This window comes from Thermobia domestica, chromosome 1, assembly GCF_964235325.1.
Source record: "Thermobia domestica chromosome 1, izTheDome1.hap1.1, whole genome shotgun sequence".
NCBI lineage: Eukaryota > Metazoa > Arthropoda > Insecta > Zygentoma > Lepismatidae > Thermobia > Thermobia domestica.
In genome coordinates this window covers 57999248-58021512 of record NC_137454.1, presented here as the reverse complement: position 1 = coordinate 58021512, position 22265 = coordinate 57999248, and the positions used below count along the sequence as shown (strand labels likewise).

Genomic DNA, 22265 nt, shown 5'->3' with positions numbered 1-22265 from the left:
CAGTATTTTCAAATCCACAGAAGCTATAAAAAGTCATGATTCGACGCAAAAATGGATTCCCTTTCCATTGTTTACTTGCCTGTTATCATCAATTTTTCATCTAAGAAATTCTAAACCTAAAGATCTTGCACCGTTCCTCGTCTCTTGATTGCATAGAATGTTTTCGTAGGCTAGTACATCAGGACAAAAGATCCGAAAGTAAAGACTGAGAAAGGAAATCTAAATAGGGATTGGGATACCATAATTATGAATTTTATAAGTAATAGTTAATGATAAAATAATTTTTCAACTTTATTTTTCTTTTGGTACACATCTATTGCATTACAAAATTGTTGTCTCGAAAAGTCATCAAAAAGAAAATTTTTACTAAAAGTGCAACAAATCAACAATTAGGAGTTTTCGAGATCTCATTGTCGAAAGGATTGGAGACAAACATATAGTTTCTTTTTTTTTTGGGGGGGGGGGGGGGCAAACATATAAACCTAGCATCCATGATATTGTAACACTAGTTTGGTATAGTTCTGTAATTCAGGTCTCTTGGAGGTGAGATGGTGCATTGGGAAACAGCTTATGCTGTGAGGATTGATCTTACATGTTGATCTGGTCGCTGATCAAGCCCAGTCATAGTTTGGAGCCCATTTTAATAGTAATTATAGTTACTTAAGAACGTAAAACACAGAAGCTCATATAGCAATATCTTGACATATGTATATTTTTTAAAGTTTACTAGCTGAACCTGCGCTCTCTACATAGTGTATCATTCACATTGAGCACGAATCTCTTTGTCATTCTTCACAACAGCTGTACATGTCCCTTTACAGACATAAGTGAAAGACATCTTGATAAAATCGGCAAAGGGTACCATAAAGTGAAGATTTTTTCTATTATTTTTTCAATATCTCGCACTGTTTGCAAGATTAAGCCTACTTCCGGTTGGAGTTTTTAATTCATGTATGATCAGTGTTTTTCTTCTTGTATGCAGTAGGTAACAAACAAATACATTATATACACAATTAGTTATAATGTCAGTGATATGTGGTGTTCATTGGGCAAAACACTCCAAAGAATAAGGATTCATCTTAAGACTGGAGAAATGGTTATCCTTCGCTTTTATTATAATTTGGCCATAGAAGGAGCGCCTGAAAGATATACAACACCCATATACAACAATGTTGTGTTGGAATGTATAACTTGTAGGATGTGATTATTTGTTAAAATTTCAACACCAGTGTACCCATAAGAATGTAATAAAGAAATAACGGCCTTGTTTTTTAAATATTCAATTAAAACTGGACAATCTACATAAAATTTGGAATCGACCAGTGAAAACCACACGTTTCTAGCACTTATGGTTTTCGAGATCTCATTGTCGAAAGGATTGAGGACAAACATATAAACCTAGCATTTTAATATATAGAGTAGCTGAACCTGACAGACAAAAGTTACAGATGTCATGATAAAAATCGGCGAAGGATATTATAAAGGGGAGATTTTTTTCGATTACTTTTTCAATATCTCGCACCGTTTGGAAGATTTGAGCCTAGTTCCGATTGACGTTTCTAATTCATGTATGGTCAGTGTTTTTGTTCTTCTTGCATGCAGTTTGTAATAAGCAAATACATTACATACACAATTTATTATAATGTCAGTTATATATGGTGTTCTTTGGATAAAATTACTGCAAAAATAAAGATTCATCTTAGACTAGAAAAATGGTTATCCTTCCTTTTTCATTATTTGTCCATGAAACAAACGTCTGAGACGTATACGACCTGTATATACAACTGTGTGGTGTTGGAATGTATAATGCGTAGGATATGGTGCTTTAGTTTTTTTTTATTTCAACACTTCCAGTATACCGTAAAAATGTAGTAAAGAAATAGTGGCCATGTTTTTTTTTTTTTTTTTTAATTTTCAATTAGAACTGGACAATCTACAAAATTTGCAATCGATCAGTGAAAACGCCATCTTTCTAGTCTGTAGTTTCCGATATCTCATTGTCGAAAGGATTGGTCACAAACATATAAACGTCCACAAACACGCAGTTTAAAAGAACTCCAAAGATGGCAGCACAATTAATTTACTTTGATTTTGGAGAAGGCTTATTAAAATACAAAGGCTTTGAAAAATAATTTTAAAAAAACATAAACTTTATATGAAAAAGGTCTACTTGAATAATTTATTTAAAGTACACATAGTTTAAAATATTTGTTTCTGTTAAGCGTGAAATTACAAATAACCGTAAATCAAAGGTTATAGGTTTGAGCTCGTAAATCAAAGGTTATAGGTTTGAGCTTAGGCGCTTTTGTTATAGGTTTGAGCTCGTAAATCAAAGGTTATAGGTTTGAGCTCAGGCGCTTTTGTTGCTATTGTAACATTTAAATAGGTAGATAATGTTATGTTCAATATACAATAAGATTATTTATCTGTGTATTTATTATTTTTATTTTAGGCGTGTGGCGGATTGAACTGGTTTCAAGAAAAGAATTTGTGTTGAAAACTGTTTCTCATTTTAAAAACAAAGTGATTAGTTGTTCTCGTATTGTTAGCCCTACCTCGTCATTAATACCGTTAGACCAATTGAAGTTATTTTCAGTAAACAGAGTAGTTGCTTGTGATATTTTTTTTCCTGTTAGTTCAGTTTACGTGAGACGTAATAATATGGCTTCCGGTGAATCGTTCGTGGTTGAGAAACACTCTTCTAATGAAGGTGAGGAAAGAACTATTTCAGCGGATGAATTTGTTGGTGACTCTTTCAAATCTGTTGGGAATCAGTGTATAGTTGATAGTGAACATGATAATGATGATATTATTGTCCAACCGCTAGTTCGTACGACAGAAGTAAACAAAGATAATGATGCTACATCATCTGAGATGGTTGACGCCGATAAGGTAAGTAATTATTAATTTTTTTCGCATGTAGCATTTCTTGACTGTGAGACTTAAAGTAATTGACTGTGAGCAGTGCTTTTTCTCTAGGTAAAAAGCTGCCAATACTGACCACGAATTTGTTTCTAAAGCAGCTTCCACACTTTTAGCATACTCTTTAATATATCCTTGTTGTCTCATCATCCATTTCTTTCAGTCTGTTCCGAATTAATTTTATTTTCTTGAAGATACTCTCGGAAATCACGAAGTGGTTCTCTTAAGCGGAATTTGCGTGTTAACGCTTTAATCCGAGAAGGAGTTAATGAAGACAGAGTTAGTGTGTTAAAGCTTTACGTGTTTGTGTTTTTATATATTTTTTATCACGTAGCCTTGCTCTGTATGTGATTGTGTTTAGTTTGATTTTCGAGAAGTTCTCAGTTTTCTTCATCAGAAGCAGAGTCAATTATTTAACGAAGAATGTCCAAAATTGGCGCTTTTACACGAGAGGAACAGTCAGGTGGAAGTAACTTTTCGCTTCCATATTTGTTTATCTTAGAAACGCCCTAGCGACAATGTTAATCTTAAGGGCTTAAAACGACTTCTAAAACATTAAATAGAAAAATAATAGGAAAATTTCAATGAAAAGTTTCAGATTTACCCAAAATTTGAATCCATCAGCGAAAACGACGTTTCTTGAGCTTGTCGTTTCCGAGATCTCATTGTCGAAAGGTATTGGCCATAAGTTAAACCAGCGCTGTAGTCCTAAAGTTTTTAGAGGGTATACGCTGTTTTGTGATCATCTATGACTGTCATAAAAGACATTTTTTAATGAACAATGTCAAATGCATGTATTAATCGAATTGAAATATAAATGATACTTTACTGTTTTATAGTCTTAAAGCATTTCATGCTATTTTTCTGATGACACTTCTTACTTAAATCACCACTTCTCGAGACTCCCAACCATTCAGGGCACCATCCCATCCATACCTGCTGGATGCGCATGTCTTTCACTCCTCTGTCCCATGGCTCCGGGTCCATGAGAGACTTAAGACCACAAATCAATTTATCATAAATAGGCCATACCATAATTGGCATTTTAAAAAATCCACATACGAGGCTTATCTTTCTACTGTGCTCGATCGCAAGTTTTAAATGACGGATCATGGGACCGGCACAACCCCCAACCTAGAGAACCAATTCCGAAGTTCCGACTGCAGTTCCAAACTGGGCGATGGGGACGCCATATCCCGAAGCCGGGTTATCATTGGAGTCATGGACTCAAATAAATATATAAATGAATATAAACAGAAGTAGAAAGTACTATACGCTTTGAAGTAGAAGGTACATTCTAATGACTAAAATTAAGCAGAGGGTATACGGCGTGTACCGCCGTGTACCCTCGACTACAGCTCTGCCATAAACGTATAGACGTAGCATTTTAAAAGATAGGTAATCGAATTTAATTTAAGTAATATTGAATTTATATGTAATGCAAATTCATTTTGATGAGCAAGATCAGACCAGAAGACTGAGAAGAAAGCAGTAAAATCACACAATTAAAAATTTCAGTTGATTTCAAAGAAAGAAAAAAACAAGCAGAAAAATAATTTCTTATTTAAATCAGCGGGGTAAAAAAAAGATGGTCGCGTAAATATGACATCTTTAATGCCAAAGAATTAATTTCGAATGTAGGAACATGTATCGAAGTAATTAGATAAGTTTTGTAGATTAATATATATATATATATATATATATATATATATATATATATATATATATATATATATATATATATATATATATATATATATATATATATATATATATATATATATATATTGCACCCTTCTTCATAGAAAAGCAAGATTACCCACCCGAAATTTTAGAAAAACATGTTCCATCATATGTTATTAGAAGATACTCGAATTCTATTTCATAATAAACATTGCATTGGATTTTAAAGGTTTTACAGTTATTTGTTATGCGAATCCATTCCTAGTGAACATTCGAGTAGCTATGCGACTTCCACTTTTAAAAGCAGTATGGTGAGGATAGCTTAGTGATTAAATCTTCATTTTGTGGTGCAGATTGACCCTGGGCATGGGACTTTAGGGTCAACAAAGAGTGTTTCTCTCATTTTGGTACCTTGTACCGTGCCACAACTACATCGTCATTTACTTTGTTTTTAATTCCTAACAAAACTGCACTGACGCGTGATTGTAACTATTTAATGAAACTGAGGAATGCTGCTTAATATTTATTAATGCCGACATTTTCAATAGGAACCTCAGCAATCCGCTGACGAAGGTAGGAGTTCCTATTGAAAACTTCGGTATTAATAAAAATCTAGACGCGTTCCTGAGTTTAATTTAATAGTTACTTTGTATTTATTGCCTGCCTTATGATATCGAGCATAATCGTGGGACAAAGCTTTTGATTAATTTCATCTCACTAGCATTTTGAGGATATTTATACATTTATTGCATAATATTATATTGTAGGAGGCAAATTCGACCTAGCAATGAATATATTGTGCCGTTTGGTTTCTTCAGTGCTTCTTCTTCTTTTCTTTTGATTTCGTGGTTTTCGCCATTTTCAAAGCTACCGTATGTAAAACTTTTTAATAGGCCTTTATAGGTTCAAGTTACATAGAAGAAACGTCCATAGATCGCAATTCGAAAAGAATTAAAAATTCGTAATCAGTGTGAGAAACTCATTAATACATATATCATTAGCTGCTGGAAAGCTCTCCCAAGGAAGAGAAAAGTTTTGAAATTTCCATGTTGCGTACCAACCTATGGTTGAGGAAAGAAAGAAGAAGAGCAAGATTTTTGATGTTACAACATCGTTGCTGGGGAAGAATTATGGAGTTTTCTCAAGAATTGTGATGTAAGTATATTATTTGCTATTTGGTTGCAACTTTCTGTATTATTTGCCTTCAAATATGGTTCAATTGGAAGTAACATTCTTTCATTAAGAAAAAAAAAAAAATCCTTATTTGTATACTCATCTTTGTAAGTGGTTTATCACTGATTTTTGTAAACAACTTCCGAAGAACATGGAACTATTTGGTACATTTCTGACAAGAAAACTTTTTTTTTTATTATTATTATTGGTTCCTTAATTCGAAAATTAATGACAAAATTTACAGGAGGAAGGTGGCACACATCACCGCCATTTTTGTATATGCGTGGTGTTTTAACATTCATCAAGAAATCATGTTTAAAACCTCCAAGGATTAACTCAGGAAATGTAGAGTGAGTATTTTGTTTTTTACTAATCTAAATGAGGTTCAAATCTATTAACAGCAAGTAAAAATTTTCATACGTTAAAATATCCACAAGACACGAGATCTGCGAACAGTTTCGAAGTACTCCTTACCTCTTCTTCAGTGCAGCTAAAAGAAAACTTGCTAATAAAAGATATAATGTATGCTATTCTCTGCTTGTCCGTTTGTTTGGCTACTATTGTAATAATCTTGGAAATGACAACTTCCACATCAACATTAATATTCTGGTGAGAATGCTTTCCCAGGAACTTGACTATCTATTTTAAATCCTTGATCTAGAGTTTTACGGATTGTAGTGTTTGTTCATGAGCTCATAATATTTTTCGATGGAATGTATGTGTGTTCTTACGATGATGAATTTCTGGAAAGTAAGCATATCACATAGATTTTGGAAAAGGAGCATGCAAGAGGAAAGACATGTCTCAACCTCAGAGTAAGACTGTCGTAACTCTAAAATGTTAATTTTACAGGTAAACCAAGGAAAAATCTTTATATCTAACGAAACTTTATTATCTTTCTTGTTTTGAGGAATTATAACTTAATTTCAATTTACTCAGTATTAACTATTGAGTAGAAAACCTTTCTTAAATAAATACAAACTAAAGTTATTACATGTTAAAAATTTATAACAATTTAAAACCGATTTTGAGCTGCGAGCCTTATGGGTGTGCGATATGTAGAAACTTATCAATTTAATGGAGTTACCTGGAGCTGAAAACACGTCAGATGTCTGAATTTGCAATGGTTAAGCTTAGACTGCAGCATCAGGTTGTTGGTGGTATGTTAGGGCAAACTACATACTACGTAAAGAGTAGTAGAACAATCCTATGCAGTGGAATGAGCAAACAGTGGTAGTGTACTGGGCGACTTCTTTTATTTCCAAAGACAGCAAATTGTTGACGCTTAGTTACGTAGTGCAAGCGTGACAGAACTAGTGTCTTGTGTTCCGCGAGGGGCAGTGTCCAAGGTGGTGATGACTTATAAAACTCACGACAAAACGCAGAGCACGTGAAGAAGGTGGTCGGAAGAAAACCTTCATCGATCCTGCGCTAAAACGGATTGTCACGCAGCGCAGCGTCGTCCGACTGAGATGCCTTTAACGGAGAACTCAAAACAACACTTCCCACAGGTTGTCGACAATCACAATCTGATATAAGTTACATAACATGGACATACGGGGTCAGGTTGCACGGACGAAACCTTTGGTAAGGGACCATAACGCTTTTGTACAGCGCCATACAAGTGGGCCGATCTTGACGGGATACGTGTGATATGGTCGGATGAGTCATCGTTCACCTTATTTCAAACTACAGGTCGTTTTCATGTGTGGTGGACAACCAAAGAAGCGAATGATTCGCAGTGTCTCCGTCCAACCGTGAAACATGGCTCTGTGATGCTATGGGCCACAATTTGTGGTTTTCAGTGAGATCTGTGCTCACACTAACCAGTCGCGTTACTGCCCGTTTTAGGTTACCATGTGCATCGTATCATCCAGATGATGTTTCCGGACAATGAGGTAATATTTCAGGATGATAATGCGGCCATTCCCACAGCTGGAACTGTTGCAGCGTCATTTGAGTAGAAGAACATCTGTAGTCCGTTGTGGAAACAAGAACTTTGCGCAGATTTTTGCCTCCATCTTTTCTCACGGAACTGAATAATGCACTTAATGCGGAATGGTTATAATATTTTATTTGCTACCATTCATGAGCTTTACGACTCCATTCCGCGTTGCATCAGAGCTGTTCTTAGGATACCAGTGCCATAATCTGATAAGTTGCACTTTTTCAGTTGTTTGGATTAAATTGATAAGCATTTGTTCATAGATATGAGATAATACTTCATGGATATACACTTTTATTTTCTGTGTAATGTATGGCATTTCTTTATGTAATGAAACATTTGATTTTTTTTTTTAAATAAAGAAGCTTTGAAATTGAGTACGATTCTTTGAGTTTGGTGTTTATTATCTGGTGTTTTCGAAGCTATTCCAAAATACAGTCTGTTAAGACTTGCCGAAAATAAAATCATGTACATGATTTCGTATCACCAAAATATTTTATTGTTGTTAGGGAAAATGAAGACGATAATATTTGCGAGAATCTTGATACATACAATGAAAAAATTCTCACAGCGCTTTTTTTTCTTTGTTTGATACTCAGTCATCTTTGAAATATTACGCAGTACTTAGTGGCGGCCGGTGGATTGTGGTTTCGGGTGTTGCAGTACGAACGATAAGAGACAGAAGATATAAAGTTGACTCATTGACTAATCAGTATAACTTTAGATGCAAATGCTATGTGACATGTTAAATTAAATAAAATTCTGTTTTTAAAAAATAAAAAATGCAGAACATTTTATCCGATTAATCACCTTAATTAGTAAGTTCATTCTCCTCTCTTTGGAGCAAATCTGTCTAATACGTGCTGGTTGAACTCTGGTATTCTTATTGTCAGGTCTTTTTCGATGGAAAGCATAACCAATGGTGATAACCTTTCTTGGGACATTCAATTCCTTGAAAGTATCAATTCTTTCTCATGTGGAAGAAAACTTTTCGTCTTTTGCTAACGCCATAGGTACAGTTAATATTAATTTCAGAAGCTTTGTAGATTCACTAAATATTTTTTCTAGATTATTGCGAACGATTCATTCTAGCAAACTCAGTCCCTGACAGTGATCCGAATTCCTCTTCAGCGTTGACTGAAGAGAGTTCGTAGCAGAGATTAGTGTTCTAAAAAATGTATATACATTGAACACACTTTATCCACAGTTTATCCAGGAAAATTTAAAGTAAATTGAGGAAATGTATCTGGTGACAACAACACTACTCCCATAAGATATCCTGTAAATTTAAACTGGATTTTTTTTTCTCGAACACTCTCCTGAATTGCCCTTTGCTTGTTCTGTCTAAGCCTTAATTGCAAATTTTTCCTCAGTTGAAAGCTGGTCAATGTTTTATGTAAGTTATTTACAGAAGTCATGGTATACAATTCATTCAGAATTTGTAGGTTATTTACAGAATTAAAGCACACACAATAAAATTAAACCTAATAATTAAAAACCAATACAGCTGATACAAAATAGGTACTGGTATATGAATTCCGAATATCACATATTCATACATCAACACGCAAACATGTGCGTAAAAGAAAAAACTACATTCCAAATCATTCCTCTTGGTTGTTACGCAATGCACGATGAACACAATATACTTCCACATGAGGCGAAACAATGCTTACCAATGTGATATGTTCTGGAAAGGAAACCTCGAAACCCGCCAGATGAAGGATCAGCATGTAACAGAACCAAAAATCAAAGAACATCAAAACAAACAGCACTGCCAGTTCTACACCCAGAAATGTTAACGGCGAGGGGTCCAAAGTATTTGAGGGAGGTCCAATACGTCTACATAATATGGAACCTGTCTTATATTGCACTCGAAAAGAAGATAAGTAATTCTTACTTACTGTCATCTATATTTTAAAAAAATGATAGAACGATTATTTTTATAAGAAAAGAAGAGTACATGATGAGGCGTAAAATAAAATATTTAGCCTACATCAATCGTTTCTCTGTTAAACAAGTACAGTTTGTTAAGAAAGTCTACAAATGTTAGTCAAGTTTCGAAATTTTTGGGAGGTGCGAACCCGGTGGCCCCCCTCGAGGCTACGCCCCTGAGCATTGCTAACTAGTCCCAAATTCAACGTGGCGTTCTCATCATACAGTTTTATGGGGAAATTATCAAGAGTATAAAATATACTTATTTTATAAAAGAAATATGTTTATACTAAAATACTATCCACAGAGGGGGGGGGGGGAGGAGCGTTTCTACATACTGACTTATTAATATTTGATTCACAAATTACTGTAGAAGAAGCCTTCATTATCAATATAAGCTAAGAATTAACTTGTAAATGCGGGTCTACTTTCATTTGTTTTCTCCTCTACTATATATTTCATTTCTTATTTTGTAATTCTGCAATCACTTTTTTAATTGTCATTAGATTGATTTGCTTCAGTACGGTCCCGAAATTTAAAAATATGAATGCATAAAAACAAATTCCATTTGCTAATTACTAGTGGAAGAAAATTTAGAAATATTATTTAGCATGAAAAACCTTCTCTTCACTGGAAACCGAGCTGTGTTGCAGAAGCACTGCAACGACCAGTCCCTTTAACTTCTGAGATAGGGGAAAGGAGACTTAACATTTGCTCCAATTGCCGCGCTGAAGGAATCTGGTCGTTGTATGTTCGCTGGAACACAATATTCATTAGAGACTTTGTGACGGATTATTTTTCGCTTTTTAAAACGGATTAACGGAACGGACAGTTACAGAAGTAAACAATATGTTATTTAAAGTGTATATATGCAAGTACAGGTATTAAAAAGTATTTTTTTTGTCCTTTACTACTATTGATAATATTTTTTCTTCTTGAAATACTTTGGTCGTTGCGCAACGCTGCAACACTAGCATTAGCCGCCACTGTCAGTACTAAGGAATTAATCTCAAATTACTCTTAAAATGTTGCGTAGCAAAAATTAGCCGAAAGCAAACTTCAACTAATAATTCTCAAGATAATCCACATCAGTGCCATACACTGGTTTGATGGCTTGGGCTACCACTAACCTTTCTAACATCTGTACACATTATTATTATTATTATCATTATTATTATTATTATTATTATTATTATTATTATTATTATTATTATTATTATTATTATTATATTGGAGTCTAGTTTACATTATTATAAATCTTCAAATTAGAATAAACCCTTACAAAACACTTTCCTTTTATCAAGTAAATAAATGATTTTCTCTCCACTAGCAAGACTTATACGAAACAATGATCGTACATTTCTACCCTTTTATTCCATGAAGTAACCATACATTTTGCTTTGGATAGGGGTATTCCTACTCATCAGAAAAAATGGAAGCTAATCGAGTAATAAAGAACGCCGAAATAGGCGATTAGCCAATGAAGGAGCCTCTGTAAGAGCCTTTGCAACGAAACGCAAATAATGAAACCAGTATTTGTACCAGCTATGCCAACGAAAAATTTTTTGTTGCGTTGACGCAAACCACTACTGAAGGAGGCTCAAGATGCCCGAGACAATTCCCAGAAACCTCTAAAATGGCTCGTCATTCCTCGTGTAATTTCCCTTTACTCTTCGCTTACGCCCAAGAAACCGATTTCTCTAGTGGCAACTGGTGTTACCTGGCAGTCCGTGTATTACGAGGTGAAGCGAAGGGGAATGCGCCGATACGATTCTTGGTGTAGTAGCTGGAGAGTGGCTACTGCTGCGTTGTCATATCGAAGACCTCTTAAGATAGCGAGACAGCTGCGTGCGAAAAAGTTTGTTGATCTTTCTAAATACACACAGTTCTCAGAAACTTGTATCATTGAAAGAAGATACTAAAGTATAAATTTATCAATATAATTTATATTATAATAGAATAACTTTATTTTGTAATATTCAGGGCTACCGCCGGTAGTCCACAAAATACGCCACTGATCCACATTAAAACTGTCGTCAAAACTCGAAAGCTACGAGAAATCTACAGTAAACAAATTCAGTTCTTATTCCTAAGCTTAAATATATATATATATTTTTAAATAAATACATGTTGCCGAATAATTGCTTAATAATGATAATTATACTTTCCCGCTGGTCTAGTAGCTAGTGCGCACGCCTTTGATGCACTAGGTTCCGGGTTCGATTCCCGGTAGGAGTGCATTGAATGCTTTACTGTGGTGTGGATTCCACCTTAAACTGTAGACTTACATCTGATATACCTTTGGTCAGAAAGGGATGCAAACTCTAGTTCAATCTAACGAATAATGTTATAATGTTTTCTCCTTGAACATCAGTATAGTTATGATCTATTCTTTATAAATTTATTTCTTTACTATAAGTTATATTTTGCCTTGTATTTTTCGATTATTTTGTCAAGATCACGCTAGTGAACCTTGTAAGATTGTAGTGCTATTATAGTATATGCATCCGTCCGTCCGTTATTTCATACGTTAACTCTTAAACGAAACAGAATTTTTTAGCTTCTTTCTTTTCCTTTCTTTTTCTTTTCTTTTCTTTCTTTCTTTTTCTTTTTTTCTTTTCTTTTTTTTTTTTTTTTGCAATGAACAGCTACAGCGAGTTAAACATTTTCACTGGTACAGATGGCTATCCCATATCCCATGGAAATATGTACTGAGCTTATTATTATTATTTAGATTAAAAGGTAAAATATTTTCGAGTTAGCAACTTTAGGGTTAAATCTAAAAAAAAAAAAAAGTAATGAGGTTAAAACACATGCTTGGGGTATGAAAGGGTATTCAAAGCCTAGAATAAAAATAATGTTGTTGAAACTGATGCGAAACAAATGTGCTTCTCAGGTTTTAAAGAATCGTTAGGTTAAACCTGAAGAAATATGCTTAATACTTCAGTACTTGGAGAATGAGAGGGTATTTAAAACCTGGAGTAATGTTGTTTAAACTGATGCCAAATGTGCTTCGCGGTGGTTAAAGAATCGTTAGGTTAAACCTCAAGAAATATGCTTAATACTTCAGTACTTGGGGTATGTAAAGCGTAGAGTGATGTCGAAACTGACACCAAACACATGTGCATCGCAGGGATTTAAAAAAAATCGTTACTTTAAACTTTAAGAAAGAAATATTAACAAAGATTAAGATCTCAGTACTTTGGGTATGAGAGGGTATATAATACTGACCGCTTCAACTACCAGCATAAATTCATTAATACTTGTAAGTTTATATGTTTAACCGAAACTTTTCTGGGTACTACATCTCCGTCCTTATTTCTTTATTCAGTACTAGATCCCCATAGAGCACAAAAAACGGTAAGAGTTAACGAGTTTTTTTTTCTCCTTTTGGATTCAAGTGCCAACTGTAGGTTTCATGTATGCTCTGATCCGTCTGTTAAAACCTGAAATGGTTTATCTATCACGCCTGGTTTCAAAATTTGATCACTATAATTTGGTATTCTACCTTAGTTTCATAATGTGAAATGAAGCTAACATGTTTTTACTTATTTTGGTTATTTTACTATAGTAACTATTTATTTTCTTAAATTTCGGTTTTGGGTTGTAAAGCGTAACAGGACGAACCCCCATCTCTTCCCGCTGGCTTAGTGGCTGACGTGTACGTTATTGGTGCGTGCGGTCACGGGTTCGATTCCTAGTAGGGGAGCATTAAAAATTTGAACGTATTAAGTGGTTCAGATTTTACCTTAAATCGGGGTTTCTCAACCTGAGGGTCGCGAAGATAAGCGGAAGAGAGAAATATAATCTAATACTGGGAAATATTTTTAAATATTATTTTGAGAATATTATTTTTTCAGCGCTATGATGTTGAGGTGATCACAGAGCCAAAACACTAATTCGCAGTGGCTCAGTCGTAGAGCGTTCATCTCTGGTGCATGGGGTCCCTGGTTCGATCCCAACTCGCGCCAAGTTAACTTTGTGGTAGACAAACACCGTGTACGTGGGTTTTCTCGGGGTTCTCCCGTTTCCTCCCACTTTCTCCATTCCACCATTTCATTCATTTCTCATCATCATCGACTCCTTTAGCCTAGCCGGTATAATCGTGGGACGTAAAACTAGAAAAAATCTTTTTCAGTTCATTAAAATTAGAGAGGCAAGGATTTTTACTTGAAGATCGTGACTGTATAAGCATTATCGGAATATTATCTTAGTTAAGGCGTTGCAATATTTCATGATCTTACTATTCGTGAAAGACAAAATAAAAGGTTTGTATTACTCAGAATAAAGGGAAAAGCATGAAGTTACTGATTTTGGTTTCTATATCTTCTATGTAGAACACTTTGTTATTTCATTATTTATGGACTTCGAAAATAAAGAAGTTACTAGTTGATGTGTTATGAAAGGTTTGCTGAATAATTTAGCTTTGCAGACGTAAAGTGCTGTTTCACTCAGACAATGTGTTGCAAGAGAATGTAGACTTCATTTCTCTCTGAAAATAGATGTATGAAAATAAAATATAGAAAAAAAAATCATTTTGCATTTTCTTTTCATTTTCTCTTCCTCGCTTTTAAAAATTTTGTGATTTTTTTTTTTCGAAATTAGATTCATAGTTGATTATTTCTTTGTGGGATAAAAGATAACTAGTTTCATAGGGATTTCTTTTTAGATATACTGTGCAGTCTTGATATTTCTTTAGTAACAAGAAGACGATTTTCTTGCGACGGACTTAACGCACAATTATTAACGTCCTTGGTTCATTCCAGCCCTCACCTCGAGGTCCTTCCGTTTTCTTTCACTTTCTTTTTTCTACCATTATTATCCATCTTAGTATCACCGTCTCCCTTAGCCTCGGAGCATAATCGTTTTACGTTGACGTCTATTGAAAACCATCTACATCAGAGTTTCTTAACCTATGGTACGCGTACCACTGTTGGTACGCGAGCCGCTGTTGGTGGTACGTACGATTTACGCGGTAATGCTTTGGTGGTTCGTCAATGCAAAAGATTGAGAACCCTTGATGCTACATGATTCGGTGTAGTACTTACGTAAGCAATTTTTCTATTTTTTTTTTCCGTACAACATCGTGCACTTCCTGAACGTGGACGTCATCACATGATATTGGTGGGGGTCCAGATTTTGCCTTGTCTTCGATGGATGCTCTTTCTGCTCTGAAACCATTTATAATACTGGGCTCAGCTTATAAATTCTTCTCCGTACAGTTTCTACAAATTTTCAAAATCCCTAAAAATGTCTTGCCCAATTTGAAACAAAATTTGATGCACACACGCCGTTCTTACAAAATTTTCATTTTTCGTAATACCACAATTACGGAACAGCTTCACTCCAACGCTCACAGTTGTACAATGACACAAGACAGGTCAATGCAGTTAGCGTTAAAATTCTTGGGAAGGATCCCACTAACTACAAGCGCTGGAAAGCAGAAAGTCAGGGATAGTTTCATTGATTTTTTTTTTTTTTTTTTTTTTTTAAGTTTGATTTCTCTCTGGACAGACCTCGTATTTGCAATTTCTCCAATGTCTAACTTCATATTATTCTCTCATGTTCTTCTTGGCCTTTCGAAATGGACTTCCACGAACACACTTTGCCCTGTTTTCCCTAGGAATAACTTGTCTCACTAATCAAAGCGTGTTGATTTAATTATCTGCTTTCATAGTGAGCACATATTGTGAAGCTCCACGCTATGTATCTTTCTTCATTTACTTTTTTTCTACTGTTTTCCTCATAATTTCTTCGATATTAGTCAGAATAATGAAAATAGTATTAATATTCGTAGCCAGTCAGCAATGGACTTTTGTTTTCGCATTAACTTAGCATTTAATTTTTGGAGTGTTTGTTTAAAATTCAGTGAAAATATATAAACACTAGGTTTTATGTGAAAATATCTATTTTATTTCAACTCTTTAATAGTACAATTAATAGTATGTGGATTAATGACAGTCATGTGGCCCAACGGCTCCCTTTTCTCATTTTTTGACATTTCATTCATACTTAATTCAGAAACTCGTGTAGAAAAAGGGATTGCAGCCTGTATATATAATCAAAAGTTGACTTTATCTGCATGCTCATAGAACATTCTTATAGGTAGAAAATAGAGCTGAAGATCTAATATTTCTCTTTAAAATTTCCCCATCCTCGCCAAATGCTCTTGAATACTGAATGAAAGTTTAACTCAATAGTTGATGGATTAAGAAAATCCTTGTCGTGATATAACTACCATGCAGAGATGGAGTGGGTCAGTGTGTCGTGGGTCAAGATTGGTGAGTGGGTCGTTGATCAACATGAGATGACTCACTGCGACCCACCACCTACCGTGACCCACCCTGACCCACTGACTCACTCTATTCGGTGCATTGTAGACAGCATCTTCTGGACATTGATGAATTTATGTACGTTTTACTTTCAAGGCCTCCAGTTTTCTTCCTTTTTCATTTGTTTCTGTTTACTTACCTGAGATGAGTATATCTAAGTGAGAAAAAGAATTTCAAAGGATATTCTGTTTGGTTTCCGAGACACAGTCGAATTTTACACTTTTTCTCCCTTTACGTTGGCCTACTTTTGCCAGATTTGAGATTTTCAAATTTCATCCTATTTTCCATTGAAAAGTATCTGTAATTCAACAAGAAAATAATTATATGTGATAATTAAACTGAAATTCATTATAATATGGCCCATGACAAATACTTTACCATTTTATATCATAAAGGTCAGATCCACCGGTATTCTAACAGAGCCGTGCTTGAGCGATTGATCGTAGAAATTCAAACTACGATTAGTGATAATTTCACAGGCTTTTTTATTATAAGTAAAGAGGAGGGCGTGGATCATAGGTCAGACTTGATGATGATGAGTTTAGGTGGGCGGTGGGTCATGTGGATCAGAGTAGGTCACAATGGGTGATGGATCATGGGTCAGAGTAGGTCACAATGGGTCGTGGGTCACGGTGAGTGGTGGGTCAATGGATCGTGGGTCAAGCTTTCATTGACTCATGCCATCTCTGCTACCATGGTCGTTGTTACTAGACTTCATAAGTACTATAAACGTAAGTGCAAAGGTCTGCACTTTGTTTCTAAATTACCTAATGTGAGCGATAATACAAAAAATTAATGATTACTAACCGGAATATAAAATAAGTGAGATGTTGTACACTTAAAATATCAGTCTGCAGGTCAAGATATTGAACTTTTTTAAATTTTGGCGGCGGCCCGGCCAAGCAAGTATGTGGTAGATAACATCGTATCCGTGGGTTTTTTAGGGGTATTCCCGTTTCCTCCCACATTCTCATTTCACAGTTCTTCCATCATCAGTCAGTTGCTTTATCATCGTTTCCCGTAGTGTAACGAGCATAATCGTGGGATCGTTAAATTGAAAAGTTGTTTCTTTTCAAAATTTGGTGCCCCTCAAAGTATGCTATTATAGTTACCAAGGAAGGGTTCTTACTTCAATACTCCATCGTAACTCCTCGTAAAACCTGTTACTTACAGGTTGTAGTAATGACATGTGAGGATAAATATTGTTTCAAATCATATTAGTTGGTGCATGTGTATGTAGTAGTAAGCGATCGTTAAGAACCTGTCTCGACACTGTAAGAGTTATATGGGAAAATATTAGTTGATTGAATACCCGATAATAGAGACATGATGAGTTATTTCCAATCGCAGTCGTGATTGAGATTATGATCTATTCGTGTTGTGTTGTGCCAAAAAATGTCTCGTATTCCCAAGAGTATTTCCTGTGACTATATGAAGATTTCAAGAGTTATATGTTATCGACCTGCGTCAAATTTTAATCTTCGTTTCCTTCCTCCTTGTACAATCCGCGGCAAAAAACTTGCAACATGAGGATGTAAGTTTATTGTGAAACTACGCCCAACAACACAGGGAATGAACATAACGTCTAAGTGGAACGAATCACATCAGGATAAACCTCGGCCTCCTCCCGTGCACACTTATTTTGGAGCAAAAGACTTCGTCATTTCACAATAAACTTAGGCTATATTCTCATGTTGCAGGTTTTTTGCCGCGGATTGTACAAGTAGATATAATTAACTTTGGCTCTAACGCCTTATATATAATGATACAAAGAATAATAATATATTTTAACCGAGAAATTTGACCTCAGTACATCGTTTCAGTATTTCTTGTAGAAAAGGGTCATTATTTTATAAGGACTTTTTTTTTCTTTATTAACAATTCCTGACTGCTTATTAAGGAAAAAATATGACCTTAATCATTAGCTTTGCTTTATCGGATTTTTAGGTGCTTAAGTGAATCTATTATATAGCTATTTTTAGTCGCAAAAATTAAATTGTTGGTACCTTTTCCTAACCACATTAGCAAGAAAGCAAACTTCCATATTTTTTATAGATAAGACGTTATTAAAGACGATACTGTCTGTAGCGTTCAGCGAAAATGGCGTGTTTGCGGTATCATGCAACATGTTATCAGAAGCCTCAAGTGTCGGATGTCACGATCTATCAGTGTTAGTTCTTCGTATATTAAAAGCAGAAGAGTATTAAAAAGAAAGAAGGCAAAGAAAAGCGTAGGTTCAGACCTTCGCCTAAGAAAATTAAGCCACTTATCTTAATTTTCTTTTCAAAGAGGTTGTTTTCATTCGTTCTCTTGCGTCTTGCCAACATTTCTTTCCTTCCTTTTAAGAAGCATATAAAAAGCAAATGATGTCACTTTTTATAAAGTATGTCTAGCATTATGTTATTTAGAATCTGTTGGTATACTTTCCCTTACAATATCAATATCAGTAATGGCTTTGATAAACAACGTAATTAGCATTCGGTTCACATGCTTTTGGTAATCTCAGCAAATGGGTTTCGCTGAACCACATGATTACATTTCACTATGAAGAAGGCAATGCTGTAAGGTGTTTTGACTAATGGAAAACCGAGGACAGATGGCGTATTAATATAACACCATACTCTTACGTACATCCTGCATTACTGCTGTTAATAGCATCATCGGAAATAGTCATTCTACTGAAACACAGTCTTAGAAATCATGGCATTGTGGAACATAATTAAACACTATATCCCAAAAATTTAACGTGGGAGTTCTAACGATAGGTTACAAATTAGCGGTTTATGTTTACAGGACTCGTATATACGAGTATATTAGCTAAACTGTCCGTTTTCTTCTGGTAAAATGAATAAGATTAATGTAAAATATTCTAAATATATTACTATACAACCCTGGAAACTATTCAAGCGAGTTCCGAATTCACTGAAGATTTGAGACTTCTCTCTCCCGCTCCGCAAGTTGACGTAAATCACTCGTCCGAGGGCCTTCTTCCGCACTAGTCTTCTCAAACTGTAACTGTTACTGCTGTTAATAGCATCATCGGAAATAGTCATTCTACTGAAACACAGTCTTAGAAATTATGGCATTGTGGAACATAATTAAACACGATATCCCGAAAATTTACTATTAAGGGCCTATCATCACAACCTTAAACCCATATTTTACGTTGCGTGACGTAAACCATTACGGAATGGGGGCCCCCACAATCTAAAAGTGAAATTCTTGATTTTATGGTGGCTTCGCCAACAGCAGTAACAGTGGTATACACCTTGAAGAGGATGGGGTTTTATCATAATTAAAACCCGGAATTAATGACAAAATGCCGTAAGTGCCATTATTGCAATTTTCATGGTATTTTCAGGAAAAGTGCAATTTCACAATTTAGAAGCAATTTGTTGCCATTGTCTCAGGTTTTCTCTTTCACTACTCTTTATTTACTCATGAATGACGCCATACCATAGATCTGAGTCGCTCTTTTATCTGGCCAAGGGATGTAGGCGTCTAATAATAACTGGTCTATTCCCGTTGGAATGTGACAAGTGGAGGGGCTGGGATGCTAGTGCGTATTCAGTTCTTGGAATTTTGAAGCAGTGTTCGGTTTTTGGAATGACAAACGAAGATGCTTACTTTCAAGAAGTAGCCAGGTGAGTAGTTATTGTGAATCTTACGCGTGCGTGATACGGAACTGGTATTTATGTTCGTTTCAGTATTTCAAGATGCCGAAAGTTGGTCTTTCTAGGCAACAGAAGTTGGAAAATTTGTGAGTGATCGGGCGTACTGTGTTTTCAACAGACAGTTCTGTACTGTTTTGTAAGTTACGTGAAACTGTGGTTTCTGCTGAAAAGCGTTATTTTGTGACACACCATATAAGCACTGCAAAACACAATTCTGCAAGGTCACGCAAATCAGCTTATGTAGAGGTTCAAAATCTTCTTGGAACAGTCACGAATCCCGCTTCGCGTACTAACAGTTTTGCGAAGATCTTTGTGAAGCTCTAATTAACGCGGACATTTCTTTATGGAAGTTAGAAAACGTTTCCTTTAGAAACGAGAAATGCATAAAACAAAAAGTTCCAAGTGAATCATTTTTGAGCAAGACGTTGATAGCGCGTACAACAGAGCTATTGACGATATCCGTAAAAGTGTTGCTGACAAAAATATATGGATTTCAATTGATGGAACTTGCGATATTCTAGAACGTTCCATTGCCAACGTTGTAATTGGAACTTTGGGCACACAAACTTTTTTGATTGCGTCTGAAGTTCTGCAAAAAGCAAATGACACTGCAATTGCACAGGTTTTTTACAAAATCGCTGAGTATTCTGTGGCCAGAATGTGTAAAATACGATAAGGTCCTTCTTTTTGTCACAGACGGAGCGGCATACATGAAAAGTGCAGCAAAATCCCTTTAAAATTCTATTCCCACGTATGCTGCATATCACGTGTCTGGGACACGCGCTACATAGAATTGCAGAGGAAGTTCGTTCTCATTTTCCTGACGTTGACCTAAACTAACTAACTAACTCTATGGCCTATGGAACCCGGAGGTTCAGTGCCGCGTTCACAAAAGCTCTCCACTGACTTCTATCCTTAGCTAATTGCATCCAGTTTCTACTTTGTATTCCTATCTCTGCGAGATCCATCTTAATATTATCCTCCCATCTGCGTCTAGGTCTTCCTAATGGTCGTTTTCCTATGGGTCTACCAGTCAAGACTTTGAAACGTTTCTACTTTCTTCCATTCTAGCTACATGACCTGCCCACCTAAGCCTCCTAGACTTGACGACCCTAACAATGTTGGGTAAACCGTATAAACTATGTAGTTCCTCGTTATGAAGCTTCCGCCATTCCCCATTCTCGTTCCTCTTGGGTCCGAATATTCCTCTCAGGATCCTGTTCTCAAATACTTTCAGTCTATGTTCTTCCCTCAGAGTAAGGGACCATGTTTCGCAACCATACAGAACAACAGGCATGATTATCGTTTTATATATTTTAAGCTTCAGATTCCTCGACAGAATTCGCGACGACAAGAGATTTTGAACCGAGTAGTAACACGAATTCCCTGCTTTTAGTCGACATTTAATTTCTTCGTGAATATGATTTTCGTCTGTTAATATTGATCCTAAATATTTGAAAGTATCCACTTTATCAAAAGCATTATTTAATATTTTAACGCCTCCACAATTTTCCACGTTGACCTTCTTGTCTCAAATATGAGAAATGTATTTTTGAAAGCTCCCTCGCGAACAAGTGTATTTCGCGAATTAGCCCCTGAACATCCGCTTCCACCACAGCCTGTCTTAAGGAGATGGGGTACATGGATTACAGCTGTTCTCTATTATGCTAACAACTTTGAGCCCATCAAAAGAATCATTTATATTTGGTCTAGGAATTAATTCGTGCGGTTGGTACGCACACATTGAAGCTGTAGTACAAACACAAAATACATAAATACCTTAAGAAAAATATTGTCCATCGCTAGCCACCACTTTCGCCCATCTGTCAGGCAATGTGCGGATTCCGTGGCGAAAGAAGTCCTCATCCTTGGAAGCGATCCAGTCAGAGACCCATGTTTCGATATCTTCTGAAGAAGTAAACCGCTGTCCAATCAAATCGTTGTTCATGCAATCGAACAAGTAGTAGTCCGGAAGGAGCAACGTCTGGTGAATACGGCGGGTGGGGTAAAACTTCCCATCCGACATTTTCTAAATAGGTTTTGACCGGTTTTGCGACATGTGGGCGAGCGTTATCATGTTGAACAATAAGTTTGTCATGTCTGTTCTCCCATTCTGGTCGTGTTCTGGCCAGAGCTTGCTTCAAACGCATTAATTGTCGTCGATAACGTTCTCCATTCATAGTTTCACCCGGTTGCAGCAGCTCATAGTACACCACACCTTTCATATCCCACCATATGCACAGCATAACCTTTGCACAGTGAATATCTCGTTTTGGTTGTGATGGACCTGGTTTCACCCAGGCCTTTTTTCGTTTAGGGTTCTCGTAATGGATCCACTTCTCATCACCCGTAATAATTCGATGCAGAAACCCCTTTCTGCTCTGTCGTTGAAGCAGCAATTCGCAAATGGTTTTTCGTCTTTTAACGTCTCTGTCTTTCAATTCATGTGGAACCCAATGTGACATCTTTTGAATCATTCCCATGGCTTTCAAGCGTTTGGAGACTGTTGTTTGATCAACGCCTAATGCTGCTGCAAGTTGTTCCTGCGTTTGACACGAATCCTGCTCGAGCAATGCTGTCAATTCTTCGTCTTGAAATTTT

General features: G+C 35.9%; 1 protein-coding gene across 4 annotated transcripts in view; it reads left to right on the top strand.

Annotated features, from left to right (window-relative positions):
- The window catches only part of LOC145684938 (uncharacterized), a 96891-nt gene that overhangs the window by 7670 nt on the left and 66956 nt on the right, over positions 1 to 22265 (top strand). For all 4 annotated transcript variants that reach the window (XR_014131437.1, XM_081757308.1, XM_081757294.1 and 1 more), the window contains exon 2: positions 2453 to 2892. Coding sequence is in view for 3 of the 4 variants with exons in the window: in XM_081757308.1 (XP_081613434.1) it covers positions 2453 to 2892 (440 nt within the window). In the remaining variant the exon portion in view is untranslated. The remainder of the gene's footprint in view (positions 1 to 2452; positions 2893 to 22265) is intronic.